General features: G+C 39.4%; 1 protein-coding gene across 2 annotated transcripts in view; it reads right to left on the reverse strand.

Annotated features, from left to right (window-relative positions):
• celsr2 (cadherin, EGF LAG seven-pass G-type receptor 2) overlaps window positions 1-14,363 on the reverse strand; it is an 86,513-nt gene that overhangs the window by 49,463 nt on the left and 22,687 nt on the right. For both annotated transcript variants that reach the window (XM_084734138.1, XM_084734130.1), the window contains exon 2: window positions 6,020-6,727. In XM_084734138.1, the coding sequence (XP_084590264.1) occupies window positions 6,020-6,727 (708 nt within the window). The remainder of the gene's footprint in view (window positions 1-6,019; window positions 6,728-14,363) is intronic.

Raw genomic sequence — 14,363 nt, forward strand, 5'->3', positions numbered from 1 at the left:
GTGCCGCTGCTGCAGTGTGTGAAAAACCAAACATGCAGTCTGCTGAGTTTGTTTGGTGTTTCCCACACAGCAGCTGGAGTTTGTTGGACTTCATGTTCCTACAATACAAACATAAAATTAGGGGTGTCCCGATCCGATATTGATATCAGATATCGGTCCGATATCAGCCAATAAACGAGTATCGGATTTTATCGGACTGCATCTAAAATCTCCGATATAAGCGCTCCGATAAGCAGTCCATTTTCTGCTCCAGCACTTCTATCCATAGGTGACTCTGGTTGCTGACTATTATTCTCTGTTTGAGTAACATAACTTGATCAAGCCTTTTCTAACATTCCACACTACAAAATAAGTAATAAAAGTATGTATGATTTGTGCTGATATCGTATCGGATCAATATCGGTATCGGCCAATACTCAAGGCTGCAATATCGGTATCATATCGGAAGTAAAAAAGTTGTATCGGGACATCCCTACATAAAATCCTCATACATACTTACAAAATACTTTTAAAACTCTGAGGGATAAAAAGACTCAAGCAACTGTACATGACAATAACAATGCAACCGTCCAGTCTGTATCAAATATATCAGTGTGCAGATGTAACTGGTCCACATTAAAGGGACAGTTCAGATTATTTGACGTGGGGTTGTATTTTTAACTGCTTTGTTTGCCATTAGACAGCCTTTTCTTAAAATGATCTCAATGAGTTCCCTACTGTGAGGTATACAGATTTTAAATCTGAGAACAGGAGAGCTCTGGTAGTTTGTCAGGAGATTAAAAAAAAGTCGGGTTGGTGCATCAGACATAACAACAGCCTGCAAATACTCTGATTTTTTAAAAGCAGACCATGTGTCTGGCAACGTTTTTTTCTACCCATGCCATCTCTCAGAGACTAATTGTTGTGGCTTTCAATGCTTGGCAGGTGTTGATTTCAAACACAAGCGTGAAAGTGTGAATATTTCAGCAGTGTTTGTCCCAGAAATCACGTCGCCACATTAAAACACTACAAACGCATTCTCGATCAGTGAATGAAAAAAGAGAGAGAGAGAGAGATGCAGGTCAGTAGTTTGCAGATGAATGATAATCGCAAACACATGCAGGATGGCACAATTCATTAATTTTCACACAGACTGTCTGTGAGCCTTTAAAAAGAAAACATTGCTCATGCCGTGTATTTTAGGAGACACATGCATGAGAAGTAAAGGAGGATAACAACCTGTTGTTCAGCGTCTACAGAATGACTCAGCCGAACCAAATCATTCACTCTGTCCCTCTAAAGAGCAGCAAAGATGATGGCTGTTTTGTTTTTTCATTTTCTTTCCTGCTACCATCTGGCAACGCCTACAGTCCAACAGTTACACACACACACACACACACTCACACACACACATACACACTCGTCCATGCACCATTAATGCATAAACATACCACAGATTGTCCATCCAACTTTTTTACACACACAATCGCAGCTATTCAGCACTCGGCTAAGCACCCGAATCACACAGAGAGAGCAATTTAGCACTCACTCACTCACACACTCACTCACACACACACACACACTCCTGAGCCCCACCACAGTGTGAACTCAACGCTCACTGAAGCAGAGCAGTGGGAGTTGTAGATCACAGAGGAAAATACATCAAATGAAACCTGCCTGAACGACCTTGTTTGATCAGACAGTCTGACAGCGTGATTCAAACATCTTAAACCATCAACTTCATAACCATATTTAACTCTTGAGATTACTTGACAAGTCCTGGATACTGGATCTAACGGCACCTGGGTCTGAACCCCCCGCTGATGGTGATTAATGCAGTTGACCGTGGGCTCTGCTGCTCTCAGTGTAAGCAAATGAAAAATACGCCCACTTCACCCACTCACACATTCGCTCTCCGTCTCTGCCGATTCACGTTAAAAGCACCTGCGGTTCAGCTCCAACACCCACAGCTGTGCATAAGAATATGTAAGTGCCACTCAACCTGGACTCTGAGTGACTGAGCCCACATGTTCAAATGCCGACACTATTTCAGGCTTTATAAACAGTGGCATAAATAGGTGGGAAAAAACCTTTTAATGTTTGATGGGGAATAATGGAAGCAGCGCCATTACTGAGAGCACCACGACAACAACATGAATATTGTCAGATTTCCAGTTTAGACTTTTAGTTTTAACAGGAGACCTTTTGTTTTGGCAGCAAATGTTGTCTGTAGTTTTAATTTAGGTGATAATTTCTCAGCTAATGTGAAAATCAGATGTTACAAAAGAAGAAAGTGAAGTGGTCCTTCAGCAGCTCAGAGAGCACAGCTGCTGAACATCTGCAAATGAATGTAATGATTCTGCCCCAAAATGACTGTCTCAACTGTATCTTCCCAAACAACTATAATTATATGACAAATATGTAATTTACTCAATTATTGCATTGCTTTGTTGAAAACTTGATTCTGATTTTTCAATTACTGCATTTTTTGGTCTGTTATTTCTGAACAACAGACAATTTCAAAGGATGCACTTCTGATCACAGCTCGTGGAGGACTTAGCAGAAGCAATAAAATCATTCTTAAATCAATATTTTTTGTCAAATTATTGATTGTTTTGATTGTGAAGTATAATAAGTGGGATAACGTACAGTGAGTGGGTCAATATGGTGAAATAAACCCTGACAGGATGATGCAGCACACAGACGCGAAGCAGCTGTATAATAAGTGGGATAATGCACGTGATGTGGGTCAATATGGTGAAATAAACATGTGAAAAGTGATTTAATATGCTGAAATAAACAGTACATTGAGCAGGTCACTGTGGTGAAAATAAACCCTACATCCTGGGGTGACCCACTCTGTAAATTATACACCCTGATCTTTACAATTTATTTCAAATCTCACTTATTTAGCATTTTTATGCTGTATATAAACAATTCATAAATGTTGTACACTGCACTATACTGTAGTTTTAAGATGATTTAAGGGTATTTTCAAATGTTTATGGATATATTTGCCAATTTATTCATATAAATATTCAAACACTATTAAGCATTTATTGATTCATAAATACTCACTTACTTTATTCTCCATTGCATCTGACAAACTCCAGGCCACAAGATGTGTCTTAAAACTCTGGAGGTGATCTGATAAGCGCACCTTGAATTACTATTTCTGGGATCAAGAATAAAACTTCAAGCTCAGTGTGTGTTAATGTGACTTTAGAACATTTATAAACAATTTTAAACAGGGTTGCCTCCTGATAGTTGACGGATCAAATCATTAGTCTGAGCCCCCATAGTCGACTGAGGTTCTTCTAGTTGAGCGTTTTTTGTTTTTTTGTTTTCCATTTGTGAGTCAGTGAGCATTACAGTTTCAGGATAAAAGGATGAAACCGATAGAGGCGTACAGAAATGCACAGGGAGAACATTTCAATGAAGAATTAAAGGGGATCATACATGTATTTTTATATTAGCTGGTACGCTTAAGTTTAAGTACTTCAAAATGGTACAGAAGTACTTGAGTAAATGTAATTAGTTACTTTACACCGCTGCATGTAATAAACCAACCAGCATGGTGCTTCAAAGACCAGATGAATCTCCAAATCACATTAAAAAGTCAGGGTTTGACCCACTTAACCTCTCAACAAAAAGATGGGGCAACTACCCAAATATTCATACTGTATAAATTAGCATCTGTAATTTGCTTCTTCTTTTTCAACTTTTTCCTTCTTCCCTTAACCATAAAACGAGTGAGCAGACAGTATTTAACCCTTTGAGGATGTGAATAATTTTTGGAGCACAGACTGAATAACAAATCCTGCAACTGGTTAGCAATTCTGCTGCCAACAGTAATAAATTAGTTCTTCATTACCACTGAAAAAAGGAGCCTCTGTCCCCTTTGATTCAACATGCTGTGTGCTTTGTGATATCTTTTTTTATTTCAGGTATTTTTTTTTACCACAAGGCATTTTATAGCCATGGGACACTCTCCATCTGTAGCCATCTATAATTAATAATTTCCTTCCATTAGTCCACTCAGCAATACTACTGTGGACAGAAAAACTGCTGGGTTTTTTTCTTTGCTGCAAAACATTCGACAAAAAGTAAAGATTTTTCCGCAAATCCCCAGCCTTTAAATAAACATCAGCAAGGAAAGAGCAGCTTGTTATATCATCAGCCGTCCTGTTCTTTGGATGTTACCTTTGAGACCAGTCCACTCCTACAGCTCAGGATGAAAGATTGAGTGTAGGTGTGAATAACTTTGTAGGTATACAGGTTATTCAGTGGCAGCAGGACACAAATAGAAATGGATTTTGGCCAAAAATGCAGCAAAATGAAGTGTAAATAAACATTTTCATCATTGAGAAACATTGTGACTAACTGTAAACCAGATAAAGAATGAATAAACAAGCTAACCTGACGTGATAATTAGATCCAGTTGAGGCGGTCTACCGCTCAGATTTACAGAAATGCACAGCAACTGTTCATAGGACCATGTTTGTCCATTTACTTCTGCTGTGGCAGACTCCAACAGGAATATTCTAATCAATAACTCATCACTCAGCTTTTGTCTGCAGTGTACAGGACAGCCTGCATCTATAAAGGGCCAGGTTCAATAAAGAGCTGAAGAGGGGAGTGAATGGGACAGATGCAAACATTAAAGCCCCCATGGGATCTTTGTGAAGGAGAAGAAATTAACATTTTGAAGGGTGCGTGTGGACAGCCCAGCAGAAATGGTGACCTTTTACCTTTTAGTGACGCTCCATTTGAAGTCAGGAAAATTATTCAGTGGGAACTCATGAGGGACAGGTTGCTAATCCCCCTGCCACAAACACTGATTGTCCAATCGTAGACTATCCGGGAACATGGTCGTGGCGCTGCAGTAAAGGCAATACTTGTATCTCAAGAGTCTGGGGGCTGTGCTTTTTACTGCCTTACCGAAAACAACACAAGTGACAACGTAAGGAATGGATTTAGCAATAGGTTTATCTCCTCTAATGTTAGCATGTCTGGCTAACTAGCTCACTACCCACAGTAGTTCTTGCCTGCTATTGACTGGATTTGGGGAGGTTTACACTCAGATGAACTTGATACCCAAAATGAATTATTGGCTAGTCCTCATCCTAAAAGCAGGTCCTTTTTCAAAGCAAAAATACCAACAATAACCTAAAAATCTAGTAAGTATATTTCTCTATAGTAACCTAGTATCTAAACAAGGTTTCAGGTCTGATCTTACACTTTTCCTGGCTTTACACTGCAATACAAGAACAGTGTTGCCCTTTTATTACCATGTTTTTCTACATGGATCATCAACAGGTGGGAAACTTTTGCTTTTGGACCTGTTAGTTTTAACCTCATTATTTTAGCAGAATATCATGTAGTCACAAATTGCGCATTTAAGACCCTTCAACAATGTTGTCATTTAAGCTGATGACAAACTTTTCAGTCAATCCACAGAGTTGGTGTTAATTACCTCTCTATAGCTGTTAGGTTGCTAGTTACAGTTGGATTATTATCTCTGCCAATTGCACATATTCTTTATACTTAATACTGTACATTTTTGGACATTCCTTTGTCAGTATTTTGCATGTTCCATCTTTGATTCTTGACTCATAAAGCACTTGCTTTTTTCATTGTGTTTTGTCTTACTATGTATATTGTCATGCATTAAAAACCCAGCCATATTCCTTGGGTGTAAAATTCTACTCAGCAATTAATCTGATTCTGATTCTCTGGAAATTTGCTAGAAATAAGATAAAATAAGATAGAAGGGAGAAGCCTGCTTTTGTCCACCTCTGTCAAATGAAAGACCTAATTTTTTTTTTATTAAAACATATTTTGAGTAGTAATTTTGTAACCTTTATTACTGTAAACTGCATTATGTCTCATCTGCAAATGGAAAACTTGAGAGACGTTGCAGTAGAAATTAATGGAGGTCAGTCGGTTAATGAAGCCAAGAGAAGAAACTGACTGTAAAAAAAATAAAAATAACACTGCTTCATCAGTAATTAAGTTGATGTAAAATGAGGGCTCTCACCTGTGTAGTCCTCGAAGCATTCACAGGTGTAGCCTCCCTCTCTGCTGCGACACACACCGTGGGCTCCGCAGGGTTTTGAGTAGCAGAGGTCAATCTCCGTCTCACAGTAGTCTCCCGTGAAGCCAGCAGGACAGCGGCAGCGCAGCCCGGCAATGGGGTGGATGGGCCTGAACAGGATGGTGTCTGACGCCACAAACGGCGCCAGGCTGTCAAACTTCAGCACGGACACACACTTCATGTAGTTCTCACACGGCTCACGAAGGCAGATGTTATCATCGAAGGGAAGAACCTCCTGGGAGGAAATCTTAGCGAGGAGGCTGCGGTTCAGGTACAGCCTCTCCTGGAGTTCCTCAGAGCCAAAAAATTCTCCACCTCCACTTTCAACCCCTCTCCCGGGCCTGTCCCCTCCCTGGCCGAGCCCTCCAGGCCGCTGGTGCGCCTCACCCAACACAGGCACGGCCACGGACAGGCTGACGTTGAGTATTCGGGCACTGACATCCGTGTCGTCTTGGATGTTAAAGATGACGACGTCTTCGGGGGAAGCAGACAGGACACGGGCTACGCCGTCCAGGAACTGGGCGAGCAGCAGGGAGAGGAAGTGCTCCTGGGAAGTGTTGGCGAGCCTCAACGTGATGCTGTTGGACAGCATTTCATCTGTGATGATGGTGACTTGGAGAAGACACTGGGCTGACACTGCGTGGACTCCATCTGAAGAAGACCAGAGGAAAAAGAAAATAATGATAAAAGTCAGACTGATGGAAATGCACATGTATATTTTGCAAGTGTTCTTAAGTGGATTGAGACAAAAAATAAATCATTTATATAAAATTAAGTTAAGAGACTAAAGAGATTTTTACAGACATATCACAGAAAGATTTTCAGTCATATCACATTATTTTATCTCCTTGTCATAGAGACAGATCTGTGATCATCAGAGCTAAGCAGACATAATTTCATCCACAGCACTTGCTTAAAAAAAAACACATCAATCAAACTCAATCTGCTGATCAAGTCAGCATACAGCCTTTCTTACTCCCATCTCATCAAATACTGCAGCGTGGTCAGTGCCCCTGTGCTTCAAACTATGATGCTGGAGGCACCCCCGTAGCATCATTTCTGGAGGCGACCCTCTGGCGTTATGTTCTCATGTGCCATCAACGTCAGGTCACATAGTATAAAGACCAAGAAAATTGTATGGAAGAGTATTTGGACAACAATGGAACTTTATGGCACAGAAGAATAAGATATATAGGGCTTTGTATACACAGACTATTGACACAGTGGACTGAATGGATTCTTGGTTTTGGTCTTTTCATGGTAATTTTTGTTGACAATAAGAAACAGACCGTTTAACGACAGGATGTTTCATCCTTTTCATATAATGTTGTGTTAAAAACCAAAGTGATTGAAGCATCAACACGAGGAGCAGCTGCTACAACAGTAGATGCAGGATGGATGCAGGTACGTGCACGGTGGAGGATTTATGTAGCAGCTGCTCCTACATCACTGGGTCCAGGTATTTGCAGTAGACCCTTGTGTAAACAGAGTAACAGCATGGCTGTCACTGTAAATGCAACATCAGACGATAATTAAGGACTTAGAAGCTAAAATTGGATATAAATTGACACTTTGATGGAAAGCAACACCTTTTTTACTCATATTCTTGGCTCAGACAAGTGGTTTTTTGTTTTCCTTTTTTGTCATGTGCCAGAACAGATAACAAACGTATGCCAAGACTAAGAGAGAACAAGTGCATGTTATCTTTTAATACGTTCCAACTTTCTAATCAGTAATTTCACGCCTGTATTCACAACTAACGCTTTCTTTTCTTTGTCCGGAAGAAGAGATGCTACTTCATTATACATGCCATACTGAGAGCCTTAAGTCTCAAATTCAACGCTTACAGCATTCTTCAGCTCAGCAGATCTCTTGTCTTTGATCCTGTTAATGTTTTATCATCTCTACATTTCATTCTTGGGCTTTGACTGTAGACATGTAGTGTTTTGTCTGCTATTACACAGACGGTCTTGTAATGTAAATGTCGCTGTTGGTGACTAAAATGTAAATAACCCCATTATATTGACTTATATCTTTGTTAGGCTTATTTTCTTGCTTGTTTTTTTTACTGTAACCACATTTTAAATAAAAGTCAAACTGCTTTTCAGCTGAAAGTCACTGGCCGGAGCAGTCAGAGCCCTGCTGCTCACCCAGGAGTAAAATTATAATGAAAACATACTCTACCCTAAACCATCCAATCACAAAGAACACAAAGGGAAGTTCTGTATGATGCTAACAAGCACAAAACCTATAGATGTGAGTTGTTACAGCTTCAAAGCTGCTCTGAATCCAGATAAAGAAAGTCTGCAAATGTACAACTGAGCCTGGATCATTCAACTTTCTGCCCAGAGACAAGGAGTCAAAGTAGTCTCAACGTCGCACAACAAACAGTTAACGCTGTGTCTGTCTGAATCATATCCTGATTTATTTTAAATCCAGCTGTTTAACATGTCTTTAAAATTTCCACCAGGTTAAGATGTTTCACTGATTGATCTTTCACTTCATCTGGGGTTAAAGTGGCATTAACACTTTATATTGTACATTCACTCATTTGATCAGACCTTTACTACACACCTTGTGACATGTAAATCCTTTGACATGTACTAATCCTAGTATAGAACATTTTAAAATGTTTAAAACATGTCATGTATACAAACATGGTTATCTTCCTTAAACTAAACATATGCTTCTCTGCCCTTTTGTGCTGCTATAGTAGTACAAGAAAATCAATGGCAGTAGGAAGTTGGGGGGGGGGGGGGAAGTGAATAATGTAATTTTAAGTGCATGTTTTTAACAAAATTGTCATTTTAAACCTCAGTCAGTTTTCTTCTTTCCTGTTCCCTCTACCTGGATACGCTATGTGCTAAACTCATCTATATTGAAAAGAAAAACAAATTTTGAGGATGACTAAAAGATGATGCTGAGGCACCTGTAAAAGTGACTTATATTTAGTCACAACTAAGTTAGCTAATGACACTAGACAACTAGCTAGCTAATCTACATCAACTGTTGGATTGGGTCCTTGGCTGAAAAAAAAAATGGCAGCGTCTGACTTAAGATGTGATATATGTTGCTCATTTAATTTCAACAAAGCAGAACTTAAAACAAAGCATATTTGGACACACTAAAGGAAAAAGTTGACCAAAGTTGTTTCAGGTACCAAACTTGTTCAACTGTTGGAAATAACTTGCTCAGCTGAGCACACAGCAAAAAGGAGAAGAGTCAATTGCTTATGAATTAAACGTTTCATTTGTAAGTAGAAGATTATTGTTTCTCAAAAGTCTCAGAGGTCACAGAGAGAGGTCGCTATCATTTTGTCCATCTCACTGCCGGCCTTGCAGGTTTCTGTAGCCTCAACAAACACAAAACAGGCTTAATCAAATCAAATGTGTCAGAAAAACAAGCCTCTGCCTCTCCCTCTGAAATAATCAATGGGACTCTTTGTTTGAGGTGTCTGGATGCCGGCCAGAGAGCAGAACCTGCGAGCAGAACTCACACAAACAAACAGCGCTGCCCAAAGTTACCAGATCCCTGTTTTGGCACTGGGCGAGTTTAAACACATAGTGCCAAGGGAGGGGGGAGGAAAAGGAGGAGTGGGAGGGAGGGTCATAGAGGAAGTGAGACAGAGAAGCATGTTTGACACGGCTTTAATCCTTCTGCTTTCAGTCAAGAGCTTCCAGCACAGTAATAATACAGGGCCTTAGCAGAGGAAGTGGGGAAAAATCAAAGAACAGACACAAGCAGGGTCGCTCCTCTAATTCACACTTTACTGTAAACACACTCTCTCACACACACACACACACACACCTGTGTACACAAGAAAACATCTGAAAACACAAAGAAGAACACACAGGCAGCACAACTCAAAATGTTTCCTCTTTGTTAAAGAGGACAAATTTAAAATGCAGAAATGCTACTGATGATTATTTTCATTATCAGTTAATATGCTGATTATTCTTACCATCTATTGATTAATCCTTTAAGTCAACCTGAGGTCAATAAACATTCATCTTTTCTTACTTTTCTGTAATCTTTGTTTTTTTTTTAACCTCTTTGGACCTCTAAAAGTGATCAAGTGTCCATATTTTATTGATATAGGATGTTAATTGTTCATTTAAAGTGGAAACAGACAACTTTTTTGTTTTAACTTTTCATTGTGAAGTAAGTGTTTATTGCACAGTGTAATGACACCATGTGCATTTAGATTTGTTCTCTATAAACCTTGCTTTCATCCGTCTGCAACCAGGCAAGATTTTTCCCAGGAAAATGGTGTCTAGATTATCGACTAAATTAATATACAAATTCACACTTTCTCTGCAAGTGTAACGATACTCTCCCTTCTCAGTGAACATACTTTTTTCTTCTCTATTATTTCCTAAGGGGTCTTGATCATTTCTCCACTGAGCTCAGCTCTGAGGAAACAAAAAGCCAGATGGTCTTGAGTGCAGGTGTTGTCTGTGACCATTGGCACTGACAATAATACCACTTGGAAACGCTAGGAAGTTGGAAAGTTGTGTGTTTCCCCTGTAAAGAGTCAACAAGGTAGGTTACCACTAATGTAAAATAAAACTGTGGAAAAATGCCCATCATAATGTTCTAGAGCCTGTGGTGATGTCTTCAAATAGCCTGTTTTGTCCAACAGTCCAAAACTCAAAGATATTCAATTGACAGTGTTTTTTTACGACGACAAACAGAAACTGGTAGCCATGTTTTTTCTTTCCTTGAAAAGATATGGATGACTTATAGAATTTATCAATTATCAAGATTAATGTTTATGAACTAGCTGATTCTTTGATAAATCATCTAAGCACATAAACCTCCACATGTGTTTTAAAACACCCACTGGTTGTTTGTAATGTTCCCCTATTTGACAAACACAAATGGAAACATTCATAACAGAAGAACTGCCATGTATCATGCTTCAGTTGGATGGTAATATCTTTTAGTGTGTTTGATTAGCATGTGGCTTGAATACACCCTAAGCTAGATCAGTCCAAGCATGGCTAAAGAAAAAGGCCTTTTTGGTCCATCAGTCTATAAGAAATCATATTTGATTAATAAGAACGAGGACAATCTTTATGCCAGAACACAAATCACCACACATGCCTTTTACATTTTGTCAACCACACCTGTATACAAGACCAGACCTCTACGCCAAAGAGCACTAAATTCAAAATACTTCAACAGATTGTAATTAGGGCAGCTAATCTTATTTTCTGGATTAGTCAATTAATTGTTCAGTCTAAAAATGTCTAGAAAAAAAGAATGAAATATGCCCATCACAATTTCCTGGAGTTGACATGCAACATATTTAAACTGCTATCTTTGGCAAGATGGGGAAACGGTGTTATGGGGTTAAGAGAACGCAGGAACTGGGGAGCTGAGTAAATTGCATTTAAAATAACGACTATCTATGTCAGATTATCAGTTTATTTTTTTTTGTTAGTGCAATAAAAGAATAAAGAGATTCTTTTAAAATTCTATCTCTGTCAGTCCAAAACCCAAAGACGTTCAGTTTAATATAATCAAATAATGACTTAAAATATTGATAAATAAAAAGATCAATCAATTATCAAAATTTTATGTCAACTGATTAATCACTTTGGCATGACTTTTAGTGTTGGGACAAAAACAACTTTAATTTCACATTTCACAAATCATCACACAGATTTAAACAGTGACCTTCATCACCTCAAGATGTTTTGAAATTCTTTGAAAATCTTAAGTCGTCATCAGTCACTTAAGAAAAAAACTCTCTCTCTCACACACACACACACACACACACACACACACACACACACACACACACACACATTCACACAAAGAGCTCATTGAAATCAAGGTGAGCTCTCCAGACTGTTACAATCTGTCAGTGAAAATCTGACAGTTTTATTTATTATAATTCCAGGTTTTAGACAGAGGAGTACTTTTGCCGCCAAGCCTCATGGGAAACAAACACAATATTAAGTGCTGTACAGTAAAGCAGTGGTGCCGCTACACTTGTTTTAAGAGTAACATTTTACTTTCTGTAGACACTGAACTCCTTTCTAATCTGACAGAAACCCAGCGAACAAAAAATCTACTTTCTACTGCAGCCAAACAGAAAAACAGTTTTCTCTTCATCCATTCAGTTCATATTATAACTGATACTCTGCAGCAACAGTAGCCAGAAACGCACAGCTCTCATTGAACAGAGGCTCTTAAAGGTTAGGCCACATATAAGGACAGACATCGCCTTAATTATGTCCTCTGCCAATTCACATTCTTGGATGGGAGCGCGGGCAGAGCTCCAGACGTAGACGCAGCGCTGGGAAACTGAGTGCGAGGAGAATCTCCTCTGAAAGGAACCAGACCATCCTTCAAAGAGGTCATTCTCCATGGAAGGATCCTCCGCTCAGGAACGGAGAGTAAGCGGAGCGTTTTGGGGCCAAAAAGGAGGAAAAGAGAAGGATACTTATTTGGTAACGAGACGAGGTGCCAGCTCTGAAGTGTGACACTGCTTTCAGCCCAGAGTTCGACCCCCTCTGGGCCTCTGAGTGCCAGGAATGCTCTCAGCTAGGAAGTGGCGCCAGGGAAAAGATTAAACACACACTGTGGCTGCAGGACTGCCAGGGTTGTGTGTGGCACTGGGTGTGCGTGCATGTGCATGTGTGTGTGTGTGTGTGTAGGTGGGTGGTAGTGATCCATACGTCAGTACATGCAGAGCAGAGAGTGTACATTGAAGCTGTGGAGGTTTGCTGTAGCTGTCATACGATAATGGGGGGGGCTGTCATGGCTGTAAAATTTAATGGTGGAAGATGCAGCATTTGCAACACTACGGGTGTTAGTTAAAAAAAAAAAAAATCAATCAAAATGACCTTTCAGTTTCAGTAATCAAATTGAAAAGGCAAAAGCAGCAATTCTCCTAGTATTTTTTTTCTCTCCACACCTGCCTATTTGCAGCATTTGTCATGTGTCCGAAGAAAAATAAACCCACTTTAAAGACAACACAGTGTAGCTTACCAGACATTATACCAGACTTGATACCATATAGGCTTATATAGATATGTTGTATAAATCAAATCCAATGGTGACCTAAAAATCGAAAGTCAAATCAAATAGCCACCAGAAAGATGAGCAGAACAAAATAATGAGAAAATAAGGAGGCACAGGCAAAGGGTGCGGCCTCTGTGGACGAGGGAGACATCACACACTTGGAGTGGGTTGTGGGTGATGACTGAGAGGGACTATTTCTGCATAATTTTTGGGTGTCTGCATTGTTTTTTAGGGAAAATCTACATAGACTGCCTTAAAAAAGCAGTTTGTATTGAAGATTGGATCACTGCTGTCATGTAAAAACTTCACTGATTTTGGTGAATTTTGTGTTTTGAAATTTAAAGATAGATCAAAACTTGATAAAAAAAAAAAATGCATCACCAAATACACAAAAACAAAGCTGTTTTTATGTTTTGAAAAATAGCCTGTATGACTAAATCTGGCACATTTACATGCTGGACACAAGCGCCTGTGCTAATTAATGTGTATTGTCCCTTCTTAAATAAAATAAACAAACAAACAAACATGTCTTCAAGGCTGTGGGTGGACCGTTTTCTCCTGAAAGTGAAAGCATTCTTTGTTAAACTCAAATTATCTGGCATGTTAACAAAATGTTTTGAAGGTTTTTTGCTCATTTTCCTGATATAAAAACAGGAGGATCAACAGAGCCAGAGAAATCCTACAAGACACCTCCAATAATAAACTGAGGCACGTATACAAGCTGACTCATTATGATTTACAGAGAAGAGACTGTCAGAGACGCACAAAGGCCGTGTTTGACTGTAGGCTGAGGCCTCCACAGAGATCATAAATTATCAGCCAGGAGGTTTGGGGAGGGGAGGTGTTCAGCTTTTTATCTCTGAAATATTAATGACGCCCAGTTTCAGTTGTCAAGAGAATTATGAACAACAAATACTCCACTGACAACATTTTGTGAACAAAAAGAACCTTTATGATAGGGTGCCATAAATACACATATAATCAAATCACAATATATGGATCTTCCTTTTAAGCTCACTAGGGAGCTTAGTCTCTGGGGTAATAGACTGCTGAGAGTGAGACAGAAAGAACAAATCGGTGAGACTGGTCTAATTGAACCACAAAGTTGCCATCAAATCTCCCAGTTGAATCCCAGAAAATGTCAACAAAGTCATGGTGGATAAAGATCAGAAGGACTCTGTGACCAAATTACTGAGGACAGAGACATCACCCACAAGCACGACAGTAACCCCGACCATCTCCCTCAGAGCTT

The sequence above is a fragment of the Lutjanus erythropterus genome, chromosome 2 (assembly GCF_056507025.1).
Source record: "Lutjanus erythropterus isolate fLutEry1 chromosome 2, fLutEry1.hap2, whole genome shotgun sequence".
NCBI lineage: Eukaryota > Metazoa > Chordata > Actinopteri > Lutjaniformes > Lutjanidae > Lutjanus > Lutjanus erythropterus.